General features: G+C 55.7%; 6 protein-coding genes across 6 annotated transcripts in view; all 6 read left to right on the top strand.

Moving 5' to 3' along the window:
• Positions 1-5,628, top strand: part of LOC137912180 (probable ribonuclease ZC3H12C) — a 6,795-nt gene extending 1,167 nt beyond the window's left edge. Inside the window, 13 exon segments of the mRNA XM_068756531.1 lie at positions 457-562; positions 565-615; positions 618-818; positions 821-955; positions 958-1,315; positions 1,398-1,537; positions 1,636-1,870; positions 1,950-2,056; positions 2,187-2,279; positions 2,282-2,895; positions 2,897-3,521; positions 3,524-3,592; positions 3,595-5,628. Of these exon segments, the coding sequence (XP_068612632.1) occupies positions 541-562; positions 565-615; positions 618-818; positions 821-955; positions 958-1,315; positions 1,398-1,537; positions 1,636-1,870; positions 1,950-2,056; positions 2,187-2,279; positions 2,282-2,895; positions 2,897-3,521; positions 3,524-3,592; positions 3,595-3,695 (2,751 nt within the window). The 5' untranslated portion in view covers positions 457-540 and the 3' untranslated portion in view covers positions 3,696-5,628.
• A 941-nt stretch (positions 5,629-6,569) lies between these two features.
• LOC137912181 (gastrula zinc finger protein XlCGF57.1-like) lies at positions 6,570-8,434 on the top strand. Its single transcript, XM_068756532.1, has 2 exons — positions 6,570-6,706; positions 6,812-8,434. Exons 1-2 carry the CDS (start codon positions 6,649-6,651, stop codon positions 8,110-8,112), a joined length of 1,359 nt encoding a protein of 452 aa, XP_068612633.1. The 5' UTR covers positions 6,570-6,648; the 3' UTR covers positions 8,113-8,434.
• Positions 8,435-8,496: 62 nt separating this feature from the next.
• Positions 8,497-11,178, top strand: cpb2 (carboxypeptidase B2 (plasma)). The gene is made up of 11 exons (XM_068756365.1): positions 8,497-8,558; positions 8,633-8,708; positions 8,804-8,928; positions 8,990-9,098; positions 9,195-9,296; positions 9,396-9,500; positions 9,946-10,056; positions 10,161-10,251; positions 10,403-10,605; positions 10,689-10,773; positions 10,858-11,178. Exons 1-11 carry the CDS (start codon positions 8,500-8,502, stop codon positions 11,067-11,069), a joined length of 1,278 nt encoding a protein of 425 aa, XP_068612466.1. The 5' UTR covers positions 8,497-8,499; the 3' UTR covers positions 11,070-11,178.
• A 517-nt stretch (positions 11,179-11,695) lies between these two features.
• Positions 11,696-19,917, top strand: zc3h13 (zinc finger CCCH-type containing 13). The gene is given in 22 exon segments (XM_068756279.1): positions 11,696-11,814; positions 12,336-12,503; positions 12,581-12,684; positions 12,772-12,886; positions 12,979-13,090; positions 13,167-13,330; positions 13,408-13,838; positions 13,968-14,090; positions 14,209-14,606; positions 14,683-15,117; positions 15,200-15,427; positions 15,487-15,558; positions 15,561-15,714; positions 15,716-15,916; positions 15,987-16,099; positions 16,266-17,432; positions 17,499-18,092; positions 18,168-18,311; positions 18,389-18,589; positions 18,680-18,843; positions 18,963-18,975; positions 18,978-19,917. Coding segments are annotated over 21 exon segments (5,229 nt in total). The 5' UTR covers positions 11,696-11,814; positions 12,336-12,344; the 3' UTR covers positions 19,115-19,917.
• A 318-nt stretch (positions 19,918-20,235) lies between these two features.
• rpl31 (ribosomal protein L31) lies at positions 20,236-21,442 on the top strand. Its single transcript, XM_068756443.1, has 5 exons — positions 20,236-20,281; positions 20,718-20,821; positions 20,895-21,020; positions 21,180-21,292; positions 21,371-21,442. Exons 2-5 carry the CDS (start codon positions 20,718-20,720, stop codon positions 21,400-21,402), a joined length of 375 nt encoding a protein of 124 aa, XP_068612544.1. The 5' UTR covers positions 20,236-20,281; the 3' UTR covers positions 21,403-21,442.
• A 1,568-nt stretch (positions 21,443-23,010) lies between these two features.
• Positions 23,011-24,273, top strand: chst10 (carbohydrate sulfotransferase 10; the record flags this gene model as incomplete). The annotated part of the gene is made up of 5 exons (XM_068756205.1): positions 23,011-23,116; positions 23,190-23,272; positions 23,391-23,661; positions 23,807-23,912; positions 23,994-24,273. Coding segments are annotated over exons 1-5 (846 nt in total), but the record flags the coding sequence as incomplete, so codon positions are not given.
• Position 24,274: the final 1 nt, after the last annotated feature.

The raw sequence follows: 24,274 nt of genomic DNA on the forward strand, positions 1-24,274 counted from the left end.
TCATCTCTAAACGTCCCAATCTCTGTTTCCTAATTGATTAGATTAGCCGAACCAGATCTCATCTCCTTGAATGCGGCGCCTCTGTGTTTTTAATAAGTGCCCCTACCGCCCCGTTGTGAAGAAGCGTAACGGTCGTAACGAGCAGGTAGGATGTGACCGGGGGGGGGGTCTGCCCCGTCGCCAACAGCTTGCTGGCTTTTGGTTTTTAAATGGTTCACCCCCTAAATTAATGTGAAGTGACGCAGCTTGGTGAAGACAAGCTAGGACCAGATAAGAAACATCTATAAAAGGTGGGAGTCCATTAATTAAGGCGAGAGGACCCCCCCCCCCCCCCCCCCCCCCAGCCTTTTGTGTCGGCCCGGGCGGAGTCCCTTTTGCAACAGCCGGATACTCCCCGTTCTCCAGCCCAGTTCTGTGTCTCGTACTTCATTCCGCTCTCTGTCCCCTTCCTTCTAGCGCCGATGAGCGGAGCGTCGTAGGAGGGGGGGCGGCAGTCCGGGGGGGGGGGGGGGCCGTGTGCTGGATGTCTGCGACGGATCCATGGGCCAGAAGGACCATGTGGAGGCGGAGCGGGCCACATCCTCAGTCTGGTGTTGGACTTGGAGTATCTGCATGTAGCGGGGCTGACCGGCAGGCTGGCGGTGCGGTCGGGCCCCCTGCTATGGAGGAGCGGGGGGGGGGCACGAGCAACGGCGTCGCCGCTGATTCCCCCCCGCCAACTGGCGTGGAAGAAACTGCCAGATCGGATGCAGAGAGCGAGCTGGCGCCTTCAAGCGGCGCCGCCGTCGGCAGCTCGGACCCAAACGGAGCAGACGGGGGTCGACTCCCACTAAGAACGCTCACCAGCCGCTTTGCAGGGCCCAGTGTGTCGACTTGGGTACCGAGGGCCCCCCCGAACCCCCAGGCAGCCCCGCCGCTCCCCGCGCGAGCATCCGGCCGATCCGTCCGCATCCGAGCCGGCGCCGGGGGCCGGCGGCAAAGCATTCCGGGCCAAGTTGGAGTTCGCCCTGAAGCTGGGCTACTCTGAAGAGACCGTGCGACTGGTGCTGTCCAAGATGGCCCCCGACACCCTCATCAACGACGTCCTCGGGGAGCTGGTCAAACTGGGCACCAAGCCGGACGGCGAGCAGCCTCCAACGCTGGCCTCCACCTCGTCCGCTTCCTCCTCCACTTCCTCCTGCGGCTGTTCCGATATGTCGGACGGCCAGCGGGCGGACTCCCCGTGTCCTCCGGACTGTCCCTGTCCCTGTCCCTGTCCCTGTGACCGGGACAACCTGCGGCCCGTCGTGGTCGACGGCAGCAACGTGGCGATGAGGTGTGTGTCGGGCTTTAATCGGATCAAAGTGTGAATCTCCTTGATTTGGACTCGTCTAAAATGTTCATTAACTTCCTTGTAGCCATGGCAACAAAGAAGTGTTTTCCTGCCAGGGCATCCAGCTGGCTGTCGATTGGCTCCTCGAGCGGGGCCATCATGACATCACGGTGTTCGTGCCTGCGTGGAGGAAGGAGCAGTCCCGTCCTGACGCCCCGATAACTGGTCGGTGCAAGTCGGGTCTGACACATCCGGTCATTCGGGCACAGGATCGTTCTCAACTTTACCCCCCCCCCCCCCCCCCCACACACACACACACACAGATCAAGAGACTTTGCGTCGCCTAGAGAAGGAGAAGATCCTGGTCTTCACTCCTTCGCGCCGCGTCCAAGGCCGGCGCGTCGTTTGCTACGACGACCGCTTCATCGTCAAGCTGGCCTACGAGTCGGACGGCGTCATCGTCTCCAACGACAACTACCGAGACCTGGCCAACGAGAAGCCCGAGTGGAAGCGCTTCGTCGACGAGCGGCTGCTCATGTATTCCTTCGTCAACGACAAGTAGGTTGCAGCTGGATCTGCACCCGACCCCCCCCCCCCTCCTAAACGCCCTCCGATAACAGCCTCTTCCTGTCCTCAGGTTCATGCCCCCGGACGACCCCCTCGGGCGCCACGGCCCCAGCTTGGATAACTTCCTGAGAAAGCGAGCCGTCGTGCCTGAGCAGAAGAAGCAGCCGTGTCCGTATGGTGAGAGCGTCGCAGCGAAGGCGTGAGGGAGAATCGCTGGTTCCTCTTCCACGCATCAAAGAGCAAACGTCATCGGTTGATTTATGTCACCTTAATGTTTGTTGAAATGCATTTCATCTCTTTGCTGCAGGGAAGAAGTGCACGTACGGGCACAAGTGTAAGTACTACCACCCGGAAAGAGGCGCCCAGCCTCAGCGCGCCGTGGCCGACGAGTTGCGCGCAAGCGCAAGACCTGCGTCGCAGCGAGAGCCCAGGGGGGGGGGGACGCCGGGCTGGTGAAGAGCCACAGCGTGCCTGCGGGGAGCATCGAGGCAAAGAAGGGCGCGCCGAAAAGACAGTCTGACCCGAGCGTCCGGGCTCTGTCCTGCGGCGACGCGGAGGACAAGCTTCTCGCCAAAGGGAGGACGGAGGTCCAGAAGAACGGTCTGTCCCTCGAACGCGGCCCCGCGGCCGGCCTCGGCCTTCCGCACGATCAGCACTCCAGATCCGGGACGCCTCATGGCCTGCCGGTTCCCAACCATGACCTTTACCCTCACTGCGAGTCCCCAGACTTGAGCTACTACTCGGTGGCTCGCGCCTACCCTGGCCCGAGTCTCTCCGGACGCAGCCCGGACCGTCGCTTCCCGAGCGACGCGGACCCGCGGCTCGGCTCCCTGGGATCCACGGGCTCCGAATGCGGCAGCGAGGGCGGCGTGAGCAGCTGCGACTCCTACGGCGAGCGGCAGTGTCCCGGCTGCCCCCCCGACGCCTTCCTGGACGACGGTGTCCATTTCGTTAGTTCCCACGGTCGCCTCTACCCCCATCATGTCTCGCCAAGCCAGGAACTCTGCGGCCTTCGTCCCCGCCGATTACATCCAGCACGGCCACGCCTCTAATTCCGCCGTGCGCGGCTACCACTTGAATCTCACGCGTGGGCAGACGATCCGAGATCAACCTCCGTCCGAGGCGCCCCAGAAATGCCCCCTCTACCCTCTGCCCCCTCACCTCCAGCATCAGCCGCTGGCTGCGCGCTCCAGCTGCCCGGGCGACTACCACTCCCTGCCCCAGTCCGACCCCCGCTCTCCTCTTGGCCGCTGCCTGGCCCCCACGAGAGCGGCGAGCGTGTCCGACTCGCACCTCTCGTCGCACCGCCACCAGCGGCCCAAAGCTCCGCCCAGCTGGGACGCTTACTACAGGCCGTCTCCTCCGCTGCCGGCGTCCCGGTACGAGCCGTCGCGCTACGACAGCCTGCCAGACGCTCGCCAGTCGTCCTGGAGTGCCCCCCACTGGTCACAGGAAGTCTACGCCGAGCACCATCCCTCCCACCCAGCGCTCCACCCGTCCCCGACGCATTACTTCAACCACCCGCTGCCTCCGGCCCGCCCTTCTCACCCCCTCCATCCGCCCAGCGCCGCTCTTCCGCCGTACCCGCCTCACTTTTCAGCGCCGCCACATCCCCCTCTTCCCTCCTACGCGCCGCAGCACCCGGGATCCCCGCACGTCACCGCTGCGGCGACGCGAGGGAGAAAGTGTACGTCAACCTGTGCAACATCTTCCCTCGGGGCTGGTCAGCCGCGTGATGGCCAGGAGCCCCCACGTCACAGACCCCCAGCAGCTAGCGGCCGCCATCCTCGCAGAGAAGGTTCAAACGGGTTACTGAGAGTGAAGAAAGACGTCGTCCTGTTGGACTGTAATCTATTACTCTGTGTGTGTGTTGTGGGTTTGTCTCCACTGCTTTGGCGCCAGTGTGTTGGTCAGAGTTGTAGCTGTAGAGATGGGGTGACCCTGTCGCGTGTACCTTAGTTTTAGTAAGGGACATCTCTCTTTCTCTCTCTCTCTTCCTCTGGACCTTTATTTTTGGGTCAACTCGGGCGTCTGCTGCCGATAGAGAACACGTGGACGCGGTAAATCCAACGTTGTTTGAGTTGTAAATATATTTAAGTTCACGGCTGTGCTCTTGGACTGACGGCGTCCTCGTCTTCTTTTTTTTTTTTGTCTGCAGCAGGTACCGGGCTGAATCCATGCTAGGCGGAGAAAACTTTGTTTGGTACAAATTGTATCATGGAACCGAGTTGCTGATGTTGTGTGCAGTACGTGAGCTCGTCGACCTCTCTCGGACACGGTCGATGTATCGGCGTATGACGAGGCGCAGTGACGAGTTGCGTTCCAATCGGGATGTTCCGAACGTTTAATCTCGTTCCCAACCGAAGGAGCGGTCTGCCTACTGTGTTGAGGTATCGCTACTCTATCTGCCGTCGGGTTTGCCGGTGTGTTTTCTACATTAGCTCAGATGGGATCGTGTCCAAAAAAATAATAATGGAGCTCGTTTTATCGATTAGCTGCCCGTTTGTTGGGAAAGAGCTAGCTTGTTTTTTTAGCAAGGTCACTTGCTGTAAAGTCTTGTGCTTGAAATAATCGAGAATTGATGTCATATTATTAAACGGTCTGTTTTAGTCCCATATCCCATGGTGGCCATTTTGAATGCTACACTACCAACATGCTAGCTGTTTTTGTTTTTTGCTATTTTGAGATTGATTTTTATTTTATTTTATTGGGCAGTGTGGTAACGTGAAATAAATTACAAGTAAATTAAAACTATTTCTGAAGCACTTACTGAGCTAATGCTAACATTTTCTAGTATTACTAGTATTATTACACCCACAATCTGCTCGATGCTAGGACGTACATTTTGCTGAAATGCTAAACATAATTATAATTAAAAACTGTTATAGTTACAAACTATAACTTACTAACATACTCAATTTAAATGTTTTCGGGTTGTTGACCTAGATTTCTTTTTTTTTTTTTTAAGGTGGGGTGGAATTATATTATTTTGCAATCATTAGTAAAGTATTTATAGTGGCAGCGGGCTAAACTGTGCAATCTTCAAAATGGCCGCCAAGGAATGAAGTCGACAGAGAGCTCATCGCGGGCTCGCCGCTTGGTCTCCTGTCCAACGTGTCCCGTTGTACAGATGATGGCGACGCGTACATGGGCACGCTGAGAGAACCTTTGCGTGTACGGAAGAAGCGCCTTCTCTCCGGCCGCCTGGCACCGTGTGTCAGTGTGGCCCCTGAGCGTGGGCCCAAAGTAATGCCTCTTCATGGCGTTGTGCTTATGACACATCCGATACTCTGAACTGTGTTCAGCTAACTGTTATGCACGTTTTGATTTGTTCCTGCACATTGTGTATATTTACTACTTCTTTTTTTTTTTTGTACATAGCTGTTTCTGTGACACGATGCTAGCTGTTAGCTCGAGGATTATTTATAGGCAACGCTGATGGGTTTTTCTGCTTGTGTTCTATCGCAGGTCAGTTTTAATTTCACTTACAGCGACCTCCTGTAAATAAGGGATTCTTATTTTCCATGGCTGAAATTTAAAGGATCATTAAGCGTGTTTTTTATTTTTTAAATGCACCCAGATATTATTAACGGTACCTTTACTTCTTTGTTGTGTATATACTGCTGTACGAGCCAGTACACCGTGTATTGGAAGCCCTCGGTTTTAGACTTGCTTTTTGCCAGTAGCATAATAAGGAATAATTAATGTAATATCAACCTGTAACTGTTTGTTCGTTAAATATAATTCTGCTGTAAAACATGTGCCGTCGTTTTACTTGGGGGGGTTCTTTATTTTACGACACTTCCACTCCAGTCCACCAGGTGGTGATGAAGATCTTTAAAGCTGGTGGCCAAAGTCTGATAAAACTCAAAAGAAGGAGGACTTATCCGGCAGCCATCGCGTTGCCTCCGTTACGTACCAAGTAGTTTTCCTATCAGAGATCGGAGCCTGTATCGATGGATGCATTAATTTACTCTGCATCAACTTCCGATATGTTTCAGTCAAGAGTCGGCAAAAGGATGCAGAAAGGAGGTTAGCTTAGCCTGCTAGCAGGGCCCCACAGTGCTAGCCAGAGTAGCTTCTGTAGCTATCAAGCTGGATCTTCCTTTCAACGGAACTAAAACGCCCTAATAATTATCCCGATAGAACTCAAGATACCCTCCTCGACACTTTCACCTAGAATTAGCTTGCGTTCACTGACGAAGCTACTGATGCTAGCTTAGCTTCTGTTCTCTGACGAAGCTATTGGTGCTAGCTTAGCTTCTGTTCTCTGACGAAGCTATTGATGCTAGCTTAGCTTCTGTTCTCTGACGAAGCTATTGATGCTAGCTTAGCTTCTGTTCTCTGACGAAGCTATTCATGCTAGCTTAGCTTCTGTTCTCTGACGAAGCTATTGGTGCTAGCTTAGCTTCTGTTCTCTGACGAAGCTATTCATGCTAGCTTAGCTTCTGTTCTCTGACGAAGCTATTGATGCTAGCTTAGCTTCTGTTCTCTGACGAAGCTATTCATGCTAGCTTAGCTTCTGTTCTCTGACGAAGCTATTCATGCTAGCTTAGCTTCTGTTCTCTGACGAAGCTATTCATGCTAGCTTAGCTTGTTGGCCGGTGACAGCGAAACATCATGCACCTTAGCTTCTGTTCTTCTACGAAGCTATTGGCGCTAGCTCAGCTTTTGTTCTCTGGCGACGCTATTAATTAATTAACTTAGCTTGTTGGCCGCTGATAGCGAAGACGTCATAGCCGAGAAAACCTTCGAGGGAGGGACTCCAAATGTCCCGAAAGCTCCTGGGCGCTGTTGTCGACCCTCAAGTCGGCTCACGCGGAACAGGTTGGTTCAGAACACCGATGTCCATTTTATGCTTTCTATATTTTTTCACTAATGTTGTCATACGGGTAATACATTTGTCTGTGTATGCGTCATAATTATCCACAGATGTCCAGTTGCTGTTGGTCAGAAAAGAGGTTCCCCCTGAGAAAAACGAGGGGAACCCCGGTCTGGATCGGGATGACCCCCAAAAGCTGCCACGCATTAAAGAGGAACAGGAAGAAGCTTGGACCAGCCAGGAGAGAGAGAAGCTTCACGGGCCGGAGGCGGCTGAAATCATCACGTTCACGTTCGATCCTGACCCCGTGAAGAGTGAAGCAGACGATGGAGAGGAAACTGAGTCCCTGCAGAGTTGCCAAGCTGAAACGGAGACCGGAGGAGACGACTGTGGAGGACCAGAACCACAAAGGAACGTTGATCCGGATGGTCATTCACGGCCAGATACCGACACACGACTCCCAGCAGAACTGAAGCCGTTCAGTTGCTCGGTCTGTGGGAAAGGATACCCACAGAAGAAGTCGTTAGCGACTCACGCGAGACTTCACACGGAGGGGAAACGTTTCAGCTGCTCCGTCTGCCAAAAGACTTTTCAATTCAACGGTCAAGTTGCGAGGCACATGAGGGTCCACACGGGGGAAAAGCCGTTTGCGTGCTCCGTCTGCGGGAAAGGGTTCGCCCGAAAGACGGAGATGGAGCAACACGCCAGAATCCACACGGGGGAGAAACCCTTCGGTTGCTCTTTCTGCGCTAAGGTTTTCACGCAGCGCTCGAATCTGACGGCGCACCTGCGAGTTCACACGGGGGAGAGACCTTTCGCCTGCTCGGTTTGTCAATCGCGCTTCAGTTTGAGGCACAATCTGTCGAAGCACATGAGAACGCACACCGGGGAGAAACCGTTTATTTGTTCGGTGTGCGGGAGAGTGTTCGGGGACAGCGGAACCCTGAAGCACCACTTGAGCGTCCATTCGGGCGAGAAGCCTTTCGTTTGTTCCGTTTGCGGGAAAGAGTTCGGGTCCAAGAGGATCCTGAAGCAACACTTGACTGTCCACACGGGGGAGAAGGCCTTCTGCTGCTCCGTCTGCGGCAGAAGGTTCGCCACCGGTTCCACGTTGTCGGCGCACGCCAGAGTTCACACGGGCGAGAAGCCGTACGGCTGCCCGCTTTGCAAGGCCAGCTTCGCTTTCAGGAACAACTTGTCGACGCACGCCAGGATGCACACCGGGGAGAAGCCGTTCGGCTGCGCCGTCTGCGGTAAAGCGTTCACGCGGAAGCAGCACCTGGGGGAGCACCTGAGCGTCCACACGGGGGAGCGATCGCACCGCTGTTCCGTCTGCGGCAAATCGTTTACGCGGAAGGGAGCCCTGAGACGACACATGTCGGTTCCACACGAGCTGAAATGTGTGCGTTAAATTCAGAGACTCCGAAGAACCGAGGGTGGTTTTTGCATCTACTCTGCCATGCAGACTATGTTTCTATGGCTCCCCCTGGCGGCGATGACGTGTCACTACACTGTCCTTTCTAGCGCTACCTGAAAAGTCGGATTGGAAACCTATTGTTTTAATTTAGAAAATGTGTGTGAATGAATATATGTGTACCGTATCCACATGAAGCTGTTTCCCCGTACAGAAATGCCCTGAGCTGCTCCTCCACCGCCGGGACGGCTGATCTGTGCCCCCTTGTCGTAGAAATAAGTAATATTTAACTTGTGAATAAACAGTTCCCATCAATCAATACCGTTTCCCTGCCCCCTGGTTTCAGCTCGGATCTGTTATTTAACACGCTTGTGTCTGACAAGCATGAAGGCGCTTTTGTTTTTATTCGTTTTGGTGAAGACGGGACGTTGCCTGGAAACGCAGTAAGTTGCATTGCAAGGAAAATGTGTGATCAATCGTTTAACAGAAGTCAAACGGGCTTTTCCTCCTGATCCAGCGACCAGGTTTTATCAATCACCCCAGAATCACCGGAACAAGTCGAGCTCGTGAAGAATGTGTCCGCTCGAATTGAGGTAGAACTACATTTCCCTTCATTCTTTCATTGATTGACGGTGATTATTGTTCCTCTTATGGATCATGATGTGACCTCCCCCCCCCTCCCCCCCAGGTAGCTTTATGGCAGCCTGACTCTCCGCAACACATCAAGGAGGACACTCCGGTCCACCTCTTTGTCCCTGCAAACAGTTCCGAGGCTGTGAAGGATCTGCTCCGGGGTCACGGGGTCACTCACAGGTAATCTGAGAAGGTCATCCTCGTTCGGGTGTTTTCTAATCTGCTCGACTGTTAATCTCAGGGTCCTATTAGCCAACGCCGAGGAGCTGATTGAGATGCAGACGAGGAACGACTCCACGAACCCACGAAGCAGCGCGTCGTTCTACGAGAGATATCACAGTCTGGATGACGTAACGCCCCCCCCCCCCCAGCTTCATTGGGTTTCCGTGCGTGACGTCAGGAGTTGGTTTGGCTCAATGGCCGTGTTTTTTTTGTCTCTGCTGCAGATCTATTACTGGATAAACAGGACCCAGCAGGACAACCCGAGTACGGTGAAACTCATCCTCATTGGCTCCTCCAGCGAGAAACGCCCACTCTACGTCCTGAAGGTGCGCTCAGCTCGTTGATGATCAGGCGAAAGCACAATCATTTTATTTTATGATTAATCAGTCGCCCCTTCTTGGTGTTGATTCGTCTCTTTTTCTCAGTTGTCTCTGAATAACCGTCCAAACAAGAAAGCCTTGTGGCTCGACTGCGGGATCCACGCCAGAGAGTGGATCGCTCCGGCCTTCTGCTTGTGGTTTGTGCGCTACGTGAGTCCGAACATGACACAATGTCCTTTTGTTTCTGGGATGGTGGACTAAATCCTAAAAGAAAGTCATTAAAAAAATTTAAAGCAACATTTATTATTAATATTATTGAACAAATTAAAATACAGACTTAGTTAGGATAATAAATATAAAAACAAAATGTACGGGGATACCTAAGCACAAGTACAAGCAGAAATGTAAAAAAACTTTCATTCAAATACTGTACATTACAAAACAAAATTTAGCATGTTATAACTTGCATAGAGATGCCGCACAACATTTAACCTAAAACGATAAATAACGAGAAACAATGTCTGACATAGCAGTTTTGTTATTTTTCAAGGCACAATGCAAACATTTTAAATTCATTGATAAATCCAGGAAAGGAGCGTTTTTACTATTTCTCCATTTCTCACAGTGAAATCTGAAAACCTGCTTTCTGCCACAGTCTCTGGCATTTTACAGACAAAACCCCGACATGACGCGCATCCTGGACAACATGGACGTCTACGTCCTGCCCGTCATGAACCCGGATGGATACGAGTACACGTGGACGACAGTGAGAACACACAGCGCAGATCACCGGCGTCAACCCGGATTCATGGCCTTTCCTTTGTTCCCTTTCTCTTACTCTTTTTCTTTTTTTTTTTTGTTCCTTCTCAGAACAGGATGTGGAGGAAGAACCGCTCCATCAGTCGGAGCAGCGACTGCGTCGGTGTGGACCTCAACAGAAACTTTGACGCCAACTGGTGCAGTAAGAATTCCTCACACACACACACACACACACGTGCACTTTCCAATGAGATATTATTAGGAGTGTAATATTCTGCACCTGTACGGATCTGCATCCATTTATTTCCTGGGCCAGCGGCATCTATAGCTTAAAAGTATCCCGTTTCTTCCAGCGGAGGGGGCTTCTGACGAGCCCTGCTCTGAGATTTACTGCGGCGCTTTCCCCGAGTCTGAACCCGAGTCCCAGGCCGTCGCCGACTACCTGCGCAGCCACAAGGACTCGGTGCAGCTTTACCTCAGCATCCACTCCTACTCGCAGATGCTGCTCTTCCCCTACTCCTGCACTTTAGATGAGGCAGAGAACCACAAAGAGCTGGTGAGTGAAAAGCAATCAATCAAAGTGCTTTCCTCCCGTCTGTCATGATTCCTGATTTCTGATTATTGATGTAATGTGTGAAGTTTGAGATGGCCCAAGAAGCTGCCCAGAAAATCAGACGATATTATCAAAATGCTTATAAATATGGTGCCGGAGCGAAGACGATATGTAAGTAGGATTTCTTTTTTTTTTAATAGCAAATTTAACCTGATTCAATCAAAAATACACACACGTGTACTTGTCTGTTCCCAGACTTGTCTCCTGGTGGTTCTGACGACTGGGCATATAATCTTGGCATCAAATATTCCTTCACATTTGAGCTCCAGGACCGTGGACGTTATGGATTCCTCCTTCCACCATCTCATATTCCTACGGCCTGCAACGAAGCCCTTATTGCCGTGAAGACCATCGCTCTCAAGGTTATAGAGAACACGCAAGCAGCAAGTCCTCACCACGGGATCTAAGCAGGGATTTCAATATTTTGGGAATCGAGTCTATTAACGCATATGAATAAATAAAAGAGAGATAAAACTAACTGGAGCAAAGGATTGTAATTTGTATGACCATTATTAATAAGGATATATTGGATATATTGACACGTCATACTAATGCGGTATAATGTAATTCCACATTAAACCAAAAGAATTGCAGCTGTCAAACTGATTCTACATATATATTTAGAATTCATCCAATAAAATAGACACAATTATGAGTGTTGGTTATTTCTGTCCACTTGGAGTCTTTTATTTTGTAGGAGTTTCCCGGAAACATGTCTAAGTGGACTTACGACGATAAAATGTACTGCCCTCTAGTGGTCACGTTGAGTGACTACAACAATACATATCAAGTTTTTCACTACAACCGGGATATTACATGCAAGCAGTGGCTAAATATATCACCAGGAAGACACAACGCATAGTCAACAAACACCAACTTTAAAAATAAGTAGTTATTTGTCATTTTAATGCGTTTTGGAAGAGATGTGATTATTCGTTGGCGAGCGACTGCTGCATTTGGAGCAATACGAGAAGAAGAAAGACAAAAATACCACCGAAGAAGAACGGAACCTGTGACGCTTCCCTTCCGCCAAGATGAAGGCACGCAGGGCAGGTTATGGATTCGGTTTTAAGGATTAAGCCTGGCAATTTCTACAAGTGCTGAGTCCGCTCAGTGGACTAAAGTAGACGCACCATCGAATTAATATATCGGGTGAGTCAGCTATTGTGTAAACACAGTTATTAGCAGACGAGCTAACGCTAACGCGGCCCGCGCTAAGTCATTAGCTCCTCAGTTGACTAGCTTTAGCATTAGCATTAGCCTTGGTTCTCTTGTTCTTTCCACCATGAGGTATGAAACAAGACAAAAATGGCGCAGGTTTGCCAAGTTTCTATTTTAATATAACGTACGTTATTACTATTACGCGGTGCTGTAACGTTGCGATTAAATTCGAGCAGGTGTCGAGGAACTTTAGCCGACCGTAAGCTAGCTAGCATACGAGACAACTCGCTAACAGAGGCTGGGTCAGAGCCGCTGTCTAAGCGGCAGCAGGCCGAGCAGTAAGCTCGCCTTTATTTGGGATGTGTCGCTATTTTAGTTTAGATATATGGCACTTAAGTCTGTAAATTAAATTAGTTTCGTAAACAAACCGTCTCGGTTTGTGTTGCCATGTTGACATAAATAAGGGAATTAGCCACTTGCATTTAAGTTAAACACTATTTTCACGTCTGTAGTCCTACAGAATGTCCAAGATCAGGCGGAAGGTAACAGTGGAGAATTCAAAAACCATATCTGACGGCACCGCCACCACGACCAGCAGCAGCAGCAGCCCCGGCGCCCCCTCCCGCCGGCCCAGTGTGTTCGAACGACTTGGTCCCAGCACCGGGAGTAATGCCGCCGATGTACGGCATCGATGCGACCGACGGCGGCGGCGGCGCGGCGTCCCTCTCACCCCGGCTCGTGTGTTTCTGTCTTTCAGAGTCACTGCAGAAATTGGCTGAAGACCGGGAACTGCAGTTACGGCAACACTTGCCGGTACACACATGGAACGCAGCCGCGAGGCAAAGGATTCAGCTTCAGCCGGTAGGACGGCGTGTTTACGCCTCGCGTTTGTGCTGTCTTTAGTGACCTTTGTGTGCATATGTTTGTTTTTTTGGGGGGGGGGGGCAGGTCTGCTGAGAGACCCACAGGTGATCTTCGAGAGAGGATGAAGAATAAAAGGCAGGATGCCGACCCGGAGAACGCGAAACGGGACCAGGATGAGCCGGCGTCCCCGGCGGCGAGGGTGAGTCTGCTGCCTCTCGACGGAGCGGTCGAGCAGAGAAGCGCTGCGGCGGTTCACTTACCCCCCCCCCCCCCCCGCGTGTTCCCCGGCAGCAGAGAGACTCCTCCCGAGGCCGACGCAGGGAAAAGGAGGACATAAAGATCACGAAGGAGCGCACCCCGGCCAGCGAAGACGAGCCCCCGGAGTGGGAAACGACCCGCGAAGGTTCTGGTCATTAGTTCGCTCCGTTAAAGTTCCTCCGCACGGCGTGAGACGTGTTTTATGTTTGTTTGGATTTAAGATTCCGACATCGGCGACTACGACTACGAGTTGTCGTTGGAGATGAAGCGGCAGAAGATCCAACGCGAGCTGATGAAGCTGGAGCAGGAGAATTCAGAAAAGAGGGAAGACGTGGTCAAAAAAGACGAGGCCGCCCTCAAAGCGAGAGCCGGCGCGGCGCCGAAGGTCGGCGGCTTCTTCTTTGATGTCTCCGCTGACGCCGCCGCTTCGGAGCGTGATTCAAACTGATTCTGGTTCCGCAGGCGTCCCCGGAGCGTTTAAACATCAAAGGGTCGCCGTCGCCCCGGAAGTCCAGTGGATCCCCGAAACACAAGAGTGGAACCAAAGGCCAGGGTCTGAAGAAAGAGAAGAAGGCGTCCGTGTCCTCGCCTGTCTCCGAGTCCGCCAGGTAGGACCTGGGGGGGGGGGGGGGGGGGGGGCTTGGTGACGCGCAGACGCTAACATTTTAATCGCCTCCATCTTCATCCAGGTCCTCTAAAGGAAGCCACGGTAAGAAGAAGGGCCCCCGCACTCCCAGCCCTCCCCCCCCGGTGCCCCTGGACCTTCCCGTGGGGGGGGTTAAGAAGCACAAAGGCAAACACAAAAACAAGGAGAAATGCGAGGAGAAGCAGAAGGAGGGGAAAGATCGGGGGCAGGACGCGGAGAAGCACAAAGAGAAGAAGGAGAAGCGCAGGTGCGGCGGCGGCCGTCCGGTTTCCCGCGGCAACGCAGTCGGCCTGTTGGCGCTCTCGTCCTTGGGCTGTCGTGGCGACGGCGGGGGGCGGGTGTCGCTGACCTTTCTTTGAACTCTTGTCGTTTCCAGGGACCGATCGGACAGTTCCCACAAGGCCAAGCGGGCGGTGACGTCTGAGGAGCGTTCCGGCAGCGTGTCGTCTCCTCGGGGAGCGTCTCCATCGGTCAGGAAGACGTCCCCGTCTCCTAAAGCGTTGTCCCATAAGACGCTGCCTCTCGCGTCCCCGCCTCGCAGGTTAGCGCGTGTTTGACGTCTCCGTTTTGTAGCTGCGGCCTGTTTTAATCGGGGAACAAACGTCTCGTCGCTGCAGGACGCCGACTCCTCCCCGCCGCCAGCGCACCCCGACTCCTCCCCGCCGTCAGCAAACCCCGACTCCTCCCCGCCGTCAGCAAACCCCGACTCCTCCCCGCCGCCGCTCCCCTTCGTCCCACTCGGGCTCCTCCACCCAGAGGCAGTCTCCGTCTCCACGCCGGCGCCGCTCGCCTTCGCCCGTCTACCGCAGGAGCTCGGCGGCCCCGGTCTCCGCCTCCTCGCCGCCGAGCTCCCGCCGCTCCCGGTCGCCTCCCGCTTCCCACGATGCCTCGCCGTCTCACCGGCGCTCTGACAGGTCGAGTCCCGGCCGGCGTCGCTCCAGGGGGAGGGAGAGGAGCCGCGGTGAAAGGGAGAGAAGTCCGCCTGCCCAGGAGCGCCGGCACGACCGCAGAGACGGTAGCGGCGGGGACATTTCCGTCTTCGTTGAGCAGAATTCCTCGATGTAACTTTTTTTTTTTTTTTGTCTGAACAGAGAGCCGCAGCAAACGAGAGAAGGACGGCGTCCGAGAGGACCGGGACTACGACCCGGAACAGGTCTCATCGCGGGACGCTCGCGAAGACAGGGAGGCCCGCGATCGGCGGGACGCTCGCGACCGAGGGAGGGAATCTGCACGGGACTCTAGAGACCGCCAGGACAACGTGGACTCCAGAGACAGCCGGGCGGAGACGCGCTCCAGCAGAGAGTCCCTGGAGATCCGCGATCGGGAACGAGAGAGGGACAAGGACAGAGAACGGGGGAGGGAGAGGGAGAGGACTGACGGTCACAGGAAGGACGAGCTGGCTCTGGAGGACAGGAGCTACGGAAGAAGTCATGGACGTGAAGACGGGGGGAGGACGGAGGGCAGGGTGGACAGGACTGAAAGGAACGGGCGTGGCAGAGGACGTGCCAATGAAGTCCCCGATAAAGGTAACAGCCAGTATCTGACGGTCGTCCTCGTCCTCGTCCTCGATGTCTGAAGACGTCTTTCCCTCGCTTTGACTCCTTCAAGGCTCGAGCAGAAACTCCAGAGGCTCCCAACTCGAGAGCAGCCACGACGGCTGGGACACGCGGAGCGGCGCGGAGAGGACCAACGATCGGAGCTCGGACAGGGACCGCTACGACGGGGACAGGAGAGGAGAGCCCTCCCGAGACTCCTCCTACGACAGGCGGGGGGGCCACAGCGAGCGCGAACGCAGGGACAACCGGGACAGAGGTGCGGGACACGGATTCACAGCCAGTCGGGTGACTTGTCCCCGGAATTTTGATGTCTTTAAATGTTAACTTTTGTTTTTGCAGCGTCCCCAAATCGACACCAGGGGAGGTCGGACGAGTGCGAGAGGGACGAAAGGAGGGAGGACCGCCGGACGGACAGGGAGACGATAGACGAGAAGAAAGGACCCGGGAACGAGAGAGGGAGAGGGACAAGGAGAAGGAAAGAGAGAGGGAGAGGGAAAAGGAGCGGGAGAGGGAGGCTGAGCGGGAGAGGACCAGGGAGAGAGAGAGGGAGCGCGAGGAGAGAGAGAGGGAGAGAAAGAGAGGAGCGGGAGAAGGAGAGGGAGATGGAGCGGGAGAGAAAGGAGCGGGAACGAGAGCGGGAGCAACGGGAGCGGGAGAGGCAACGGGAGTGGGAGGAGCGAGAGAGAGGGCGAGAGGAACGGCGGGAGAGGAGGGAGGACGCCAGGGACGAGCGGTCCATGCGAGACGCCAGGGACGAGCGCAAGACGAGGCACGTATTTCATCAGTCGTTTAATCTGAGGACTCCTGGGACTAGTCTGACGTAATCCCCCCCCCCCCAGTCGGAAGAGGACCCGCATGGAGAGCAGCCCGAGCCCCCGCCCGTCCCCGAAGCGACCGACGCGGGACGTCAGCCCGGCAGACAGCGACGGCTACAACAGCGGGGAGGACAAAAGCGAGCGGCCCGTTGGCCGAGGGCCGGCCAAGCCCCACCCACAGCCCCTCCTCCCCAGCCCGGCGGCGCTGCCTTCGTCCGACGGTAGGAACCGTCTTTGTGGACGGACGCCCCCGCCGCCGTCGTCCCGGTTACCTGTGTGATTGCGGGAATGTTCTGTGTGCAGGTAGTGACAAGCACCGCCTCCTGAGCCAGGTGGTGAGGCCCCAGGAGCCCCCGCTGCGCTCCCCGCCGGGGGCCCCGCCGGGGGCCCCGCCCTCCGACGACAAACCCGGCTACTGGAAGGACGAAGAGCGGCGAGGAGCCGGCGACAAGAGGGACGGGCGGAGTCACCCCGACAACCCGGAACGGCGAGGCGGCGGCGACCGGCGGGGGGAGCATCACCCGGAACCTCCGGTCGAGTCCCGCAGGAGCAGAGATCAGCGAGACCCGACGCCGACTCCGCCCCCTCCGGTCGCCGCCGGCGCGAGCGACGACCGGGACGCGGCTGGAACGGCGTCCCACGAGGACGGGAAAAAAAAGACAAAGTCCCAGAGGAAAGGTTTGAAGAAGGGGCGCAAAGAAGAGGAGGGCGGGGGCAGCGCCGCAGACCGCTTCAACCCCGAGCCCCCCCCGGGGAGTTCTGCAGACGGACCGCCTCCCCTGTGCCCCCCCAGGAAGGGAGCCAAGAAGAAGGCGCTTGATCGGAAGAGGAAGAGGTCACGAGGAGAGTCCGATGCGTCTGAGGAGGATTCATCAGCGCCGCAGAGTAAGAGGAAGCGGGGGCCCCGTACGCCCCCGCCCTCCATGAGGCCCGATCGCCGCGGCAACACGGAGCCATCGCCGCTGTCCAAAACGGACAACTTCAGCGACTGGTCAGACGAGGAGGGGGCGCATCGCGGGGGAGGGCCGATGGAAGCGCAGGCGCCCCCGGCCCCCGTTGAGAGGGCGCCCGCCGAGCCCCCGCGGAGGGGCGGGGCTAGGGTGGGCAGGGAGCGGGAGCGGCGCATCCCGCCCCCCATCGCCCCGCTGATCCAGGATCCGCCCATGCTGCTGCAGACGTTGCCCCCGCAGCCCCTCATGTCCCAGCCGCTGCTCCGGAAGCCCCCCCCGGAGCAGACGCGCAGCAGCAGCATGGGGAGCAACCAGAGCTGCACGTCCTCCAGGCGCCCGCGCTCGCCCTCCGGCGACTCCGCCCACAGGGAGGAGCCCCAGGGGCCTCGGCCCCGCCGCGGCCGCCTGCAGGGCGCCAGGGAGCGGGAGCGGCAGGTCGGGGGCGACCCTCCGGGGGCGGAGAGGAAGTCCCGGATCGATCAGCTGAGGAGGGCGGAGCCCAGCCGCAGCACCTCCTCAGGTACGTCCTCCCTGCTGGACAGGAAGTCTCCTTGGTTTTGTCTCCTGACTTTTTTCGTGTCTTCAGACCGGCAGGACTCGCGCAGCCACAGTTCCAGACGCAGCTCCCCGGACTCGGAGCGGCAGGCGAGGTCCCGCGCCGGCTCCTACGACAGCCGGGACCGGGAGCGGGACCGGGAGCCGTTTGAGCGGGACAGGGACCGGAAGGACGCCAGGCCTCCGCCGCCGCCGCCCCCGCAGCAGCAGCCCCTCCTCCTCCAGCAGCCCCCGCAGCAGCAGAGGGACTGGGAGCCCGAACCCAGAGACTGGCCCAGCAGGGGGCGGGAGCCGCTGCTGATGCGTCCGGGCCGCGAGCCTCTCCTGAGGGAGCGAGACATCCGGGACAGGGAACGTTTGCTCCCGGACGTCCCGCAGCACGAACGGGAGCGGGAGCGAGAGAGAGACGGGAGGGAGAGAGAGAGGGAGAGGATGATGATGGACCTGCCGCCCCACGGCGACCCGCGGGCGCCAGGGCGGGGGGACCCGATGAGACCGGAACGGAGCGACTACGAGTCTCTGCCGCCCAAAGAAGCGTCCGTCCCCGGCGAGCCGGAGAAACCGAGCAACAGCCACCATCCGACGGGAGATCAGCGGGAGCCGGGGAAGAGCGACGGCGCCGACGGTAAGGGAAACGGTTTGATTTAACGTTTAACGTCCCCGGCGCGTCCTGAAGGAAGCGCCTGCTCGTCATCCTCAGGAGACGAGGAAGGCAGAGAGGAAGACGGGCAGTCGGGGGCGTCCGTCGGCGAGGAGTACGAGCCGATCAGCGACGACGAGCTGGACGAGATCCTGGCCGACAGCCAGAAGAAAGAGGATCAGCAGGAGGAGGAGAAGGCGGCGGGTACGGGGGCGGGGCGGGGGCGGGGGACGCCTCAGCGCGCTCCGGGGGTCCCTCTCTAAAGTCCCCTGTGCTCCCAGGTCCTCTGGACGTCATCGATGTGGACTGGTCCAGCCTGATGCCCAAACGCAAGCAGGAGCCCCGGGCGGCGGGGGCGGCCCTGCTCCGCTTCACCCCGGGGGCGGTGCTGCTCCGGGCCGGCGTCTCCAAGCGGCTCGCCGGGCCGGAGCTCCTGGAGCGGGTCCGGGAGGTGTGCAGGTCGGAGCTGGACGACCCCAAAGGTGAACGTCGGACGGTTCTAATCCCCGCGGATTAACAATCTGCGCTGGGGCCGGCGAGCGAGGTCGTAAATCCTAACTCTGTCCCGCCAGATGCCGACAAGCTGTTTGAGCACGACCTGGGGGCGCTGAATATGGCGGCGCTGAACAGGCGGGTGGAGAGAGCGGGGTTGCTAAGCAACCTCGGGCCCTGCTGCAAGGCCCTGTGCGCCCGCAGGGACTTCGCCATCCGCCGACAGCTGCTGAAAAATGAAAAGGTAGTTTATCTCATCGCGTGTGTGTGTGTGTGTGTGAGAGGGAGAGGGAGAGGGAGAGGGAGAGGGAGAGGGAGAGGGAGAGAGAGAGGGCGGGGCGTTCACATTTCCTGCTTCCTCAGGGCTTGACCAAGCAGTATCCGGTTACCCCGTGGTCGACGGCGAGTTGCTGCAGATGAGCGTGCGACTCTTCAGACGGACGATGGCCAGCCGGGCCGCGGCGCCGGAGCGGCCCGGCGGCGGCGCCGCGCAGCCCGAGGCGTGCGCGTCCTGAAGTGAACAACACGAACATGAATATTCGTAAACCCGACTCCCGTCTCAGTCCGCGCCTCTCTAGTTTTCTTCTTCTTCTTTTTTGGGACGAAATAAAGTCAAATTCTTTGTGAATCTTTTTCAGTCATTTTCTTTGGCTGCCGTAGACGACCGGACGTCGGCGTGGACAGTAAATGCACCGGGAATGGCTTTGTGGGTTTTTGCATTGTGTTATTTCATCCTTTATTTGGCTGGAGCCGAAACGGGATGTTTGCTTTTCATGTATCGTGCATTTTGGCTCCGAGCGGCATCAAACTGCTCAGACGTTGATTCTTGTTTGCGGGTCTTCTGCTTGATGTTACGACCGTTTGGTTTTTGAACCGTGACGCAGACCCTGCAGGGACTCTCCCGTTTCAGAATACGGACTTCCGGACCTTTCCTTGTTTGAGTGCCGTCGTCGTCGGCGACCCGAGTCGCGTTCCCAGTAGGAAGAGACGCTTTAGATTAAAGGTGTATAATCCCGACTCCGGTTGTGTTCTGGTTTGCCACCGAGAGAAAAGGAGCGCTCAAACTGAATTTCTAGGAGCTGCTTTGTTTAACGCTCGAGACGAACAGATGGGACAGATCCAGTGGACAAAACCGGCAACAGCTTAAAGAACTAATTTAAGAACAGCGAATCGCTGCTAGCCGGAAAACCCTGGAGCGGAGAGTCTGGCCTCGTGAAATCCAGCGTGTTTACATTTGTTTGTGGGTCCATTTTGAGATGTTTAAGTAGTGGTACTTTGTTTTTTGAACTGTAAAATAAATGTAGAATGAATTTTCCAAGCATTTCGTCACGTCGTTCATGTCGTGCTGATTTAGCACATTTAAGTGCTGATTCTGAATATACTGGTTTTATTTCGTCCTTCATTGACCTTTTAAGAATTCTCAATTCTCAGAAAAACAAGCGGCATGAATTTCTGCAGGACTCAAACGATTTAATTTGCTTTTATCTTGTACAGACAATAGTTTCTTCCTGCTAAACCGGAATAACGTTCTCAGTGAGCGCTCTTCTTGTTGTAACACAAACGGAACCTTTCCGCTCGTATTTGTTGCTGGCGAACGTCTTTTGGAACGGACCGGCTTCCTTTACCCACAATCCTCTCCTGGAACTCCGTCCTTCCTACTTCCGCCTCATCGCCGAGCCGAGGTGAGTATCTTCTGTCGGATAGCGAGTCGCCGCGATCTAACGCCATCCCGCGACATCAAAGGCGCGGCTCGCGGCGCATCCCGCCTAAATGGACGTTTTACTGTTTGTGCTTCGTTCCACGCGAACATTTTGATGTGTTTAAACGTCTTTGAAGAGTGACGTAGGCTAGCATTAACGCCAGCTAAAGGGCTCCGTGTCGCCTGGCCGTTCAGTGATGTTTCCTTTCTTCTGACTGGCAGAATTATATAACGAAGCTAATAATAATAGCGTTCCTGTAACCCCTTTGTAGTAGAAATCACTTATCATGCAATCATTCAGCGAGCTAGCTAGCTAGCAGTGTTCTAAAGCTATCATGCTAACATAGCATTCTCAAAGTGAGTGGCGTTGTTCCTCCAGGGTGCTAAATGCTAATGCTGCGCTCGACATGTTCTTCTAGATGGCCCCGACTAAGAAAGGAGAGAAAAAGAAGGGGCGCTCCGCCATCAACGAGGTCGTGACCAGAGAGTACACCATCAACGTCCACAAGCGCATCCACGGCGTGTAAGTCTGAGAAGTGCCCGGGATCAAAGGCTCGGCCGGGGAGCCCCCTTTAACGAGATTACGTCCCTCGCAGCGGCTTCAAGAGACGGGCTCCGCGCGCCATCAAGGAGATCCGCAAGTTCGCCGTGAAGGAGATGGGAACCCCCGATGTCCGCATCGACACGCGCCTCAACAAGGCGGTGTGGAGCAAGGGCGTCAGGTGAGGCGTCGTGCTCGCGCTCGTTTTGGGTCGGAGCCGCAGAGGAGTGTTTGGTGCGGGGACGCCCGTCTTTGGCGGACGTGCGGCAAGCGATATTCTCGTGACTATAAAGCGACGACCCAAATGCCCGCGCTGAGCGTCGGTCGTCGTGTCTTCCAGGAACGTGCCGTACCGGATACGCGTGCGGCTGTCCAGGAAGCGTAACGAGGACGAGGACTCTCCCAACAAGCTGTACACCCTGGTCACCTACGTTCCCGTCACCACGTGCAAAGGTAACGCTCGCCGGCTGCCTGCGTCGATCGCCGGACGACAGAGACGTTTACAAATCATTTTCTCTTTTCTCCAAACAGGTCTGCAGACTGTCAATGTGGATGAAAACTAAACGCGTCCCCTCTGCGAGTGGAATAAAAGAGAAAAGAGGATGTCTCGCTTGAATGTCTTTATTTGGGTTCTTTTATAATTAAGAATGACGAGGAATGTAATATCCCTTTGAAATTAACCCTGAAATCAGACAGAGTTCCATTTATCTCGAGTGTATTCGACTTCTTATAGTGTAGGAAGTATTTTATCAGCTCTTTCTACAGTGTAGAACTGGAGTCCTTTTGTCTCTGTCATTATGGCATACAAATAATACTTTATATACTCCTGTCAAAGGGTGCATGGGGGGGGGGGGGTCCCCTTGCCTCCAGAAGTCTCTTTACGTTTCTTAAATTTGCAATCTTACATGTGATGCCTCTGTTAAAGGGAAAAAATTAACTTAAAAAAATAATAATAATCTGACATTGCTTTTGAAGCGTCCCTGGACAAAAATGATGAGGCCCCTAGGAAGGACTGAAAATATGACCATAGAGGCGTGTTAAAATGAGTTGTGTCCTCTTATTAGGATCAAAGGTGTCTTTCATGGTCACGGTGCTGCTTGGTGACACAGGAGGTATCTGTAGGATCACTATAAGACACTAGTTAGCCCATCCCGGGGGGGGGGGGGGGGTGTGAACACAAAAGATCCCTGCTGTAAAACATTCTGGACTCTTCTCTGTATTTCATGAGTAACTTTATACTGTATGTGCTTTGTTCTATTTATAATCCTAATTCATTGACGCTACGCCTCAAACCGGATGAAAGAACCGTCTTCAGCGTTACATTTTTCACATACCGGAGAGACATCTGGAAATATATTGTGCGATTTAGCCTTCGGATAATGGAGCCGCTTTAAAACGGACGATAAATGTGTCGTTTATGAAACAGGTGAATTTCCTTGAGCCCCCCCCCCCCCAAAAAAAGAAGACATTTCATCAGAAATGTCCTCCCAAGCTGCCTTATTGAGGGCAAGTCGAGTTTTTATGAAGTTTTTACATCGAAAATGCTGCAACCTGGATTAATGTGAAATATTTAAATCCCAAATGTTGAGTATAAACCATGCATTTAGAAAATATGTCCATAACCAGGTAAAATTTCAAAATCTGCTCCCGAGTCTTGACGCCCACTGCCGCTGTGCGTCCGGTAGGGGGCGCTAGTTGTCTGTAACAAGCCAAATGGGTACATCCGGCCAGTACAGTTACTTGAGTAGCATCCCGAGGAGTGGCTAAGGACCAGCGCGTCTCCGGCGTTCTGGCCTTTTTTTATTTTTAACATTAATAAACAACATTTAGAAGGAAAGAAAAAGCCCCCCCCCGCCCCCCCGGTTCGTCTCCATCGAGTCCCACCGCGCTGTTTGGGGATGGAGGCGCGGCTAACAAACCGACCCGCTAGCTTGTTCGCGGATAACGGCGATGATTCCGGGACGCATTCGAGCTAGCCGCTGGGACGCTCCGGTGAGAGACGACGGACGCGAGGCGCGGCCCCGCGGCCCCGCGTCCCCGCGTCCCGCCGCGCCCTGGCGTCGGGCGTGTCCGTCCTCTTTTATTGGTGCGAGCCGTCTCTTAATCGAGGAGCGTCGGACATGTAGGCTCGGAGCCGGCTAGCAGCGCCGCGCTTCCATGGCCGGCCGCTAATGCGCGCAGCGATGCGCCACCATTGGCTGCTCCTCGGCGCGTGCGGCTGGGCGCTGCTCATCCTGGTGTTCGTCAGCAAGTTCATCACCTTCAGAGCGATCGATGGTGAGATGCGCTTTCCCGTGTTGATTCGTGATCGATCACGTGACCGGGATCGCGTTCTCGCGTCTGTTTTCAGATTATGGCGAAAGGACGGGTTGGACGGAGCCGGCCACCAAGGGGGTCAGACCGGATGTTGTCTCCGGCGCTGACCGGAGAGCAGCGAGCCCACCTGATCAGGTGAGGAGGAGGTCATGTCCGTCTGTCCTCGGACGGTCCTGGACGGATCCGGGCGGCGAAGTCGGAAAATGTTACCGGGAGGAGACGATTTAAACCGTAGCCTCGTCGGATGCAAATGGTAATCGGGTCCATGTCTGTTTCTCAGCCGTCGGCTCCGCCCACGGCGGAGGGCTGGCAGGCCGTCACCGAGAAGCGCCTGGAGCTCGTCTCCAACGTGTGCAGGAACGGCAGCCTCGGGAATCTGACTCGCGTCCCCATCAGCAAGTTCGTGCTGGACCGCATCTTCGTCTGCGACAAACACGAGATCTTGTTCTGCCAAACGCCCAAAGTGGGAAACACGCAGTGGAAGAAAGTCCTGATTGTGCTCAACGGTGAGCGCGGGGCGGCGTGGGGGTCGCGGGCCCGTGTGGAGGTCGTGGGCCCGCGTGGAGGTCGTGGGGCACGCCGGCTAGCGGCTGCCGGCTGCCGGCGGCGCGGATCGAGCTAAACGTCTGTTTGTTGCGTTCACTCCGGCAGGCGCCTTCCCGTCCGTGGAGGAGATTCCAGAAAGCCTCGTTCACAACCACGAGAAGAACGGCCTCCCCCGCCTGTCGTCGCTCGCGCCGCAGGAAATCACCCGCAGGTCAGTCCCGCCGTAAACCGGGGCGGGCGACCTTCGCTGCTCCCGCGTCACCGTGTCGTTCCCCCCCCCCCCCCCCCACAGATTGAACACCTACTTTAAGTTCCTCATCGTGAGGGATCCCTTCGAGCGCCTGATTTCCGCCTTCAAGGACAAGTTTGTGAACAACCCGCGCTTCGAGCCGTGGTACAAGCACGACATCGCCCCGCCCATCATCCGCAAGTACCGCAGGAGCCACCGCGACGGCGACCTCGCCGCGGCGGGCCTGCACTTCGAGGACTTCGTCCGTTACCTGGGCGACGCGGAGGGGCGGCGCCGCCTGGACCGGCAGTTCGGACACCACATCATTCACTGGGTGACCTTCG

This window comes from Brachionichthys hirsutus, chromosome 24 (assembly GCF_040956055.1).
Source record: "Brachionichthys hirsutus isolate HB-005 chromosome 24, CSIRO-AGI_Bhir_v1, whole genome shotgun sequence".
Taxonomy (NCBI): domain Eukaryota; kingdom Metazoa; phylum Chordata; class Actinopteri; order Lophiiformes; family Brachionichthyidae; genus Brachionichthys; species Brachionichthys hirsutus.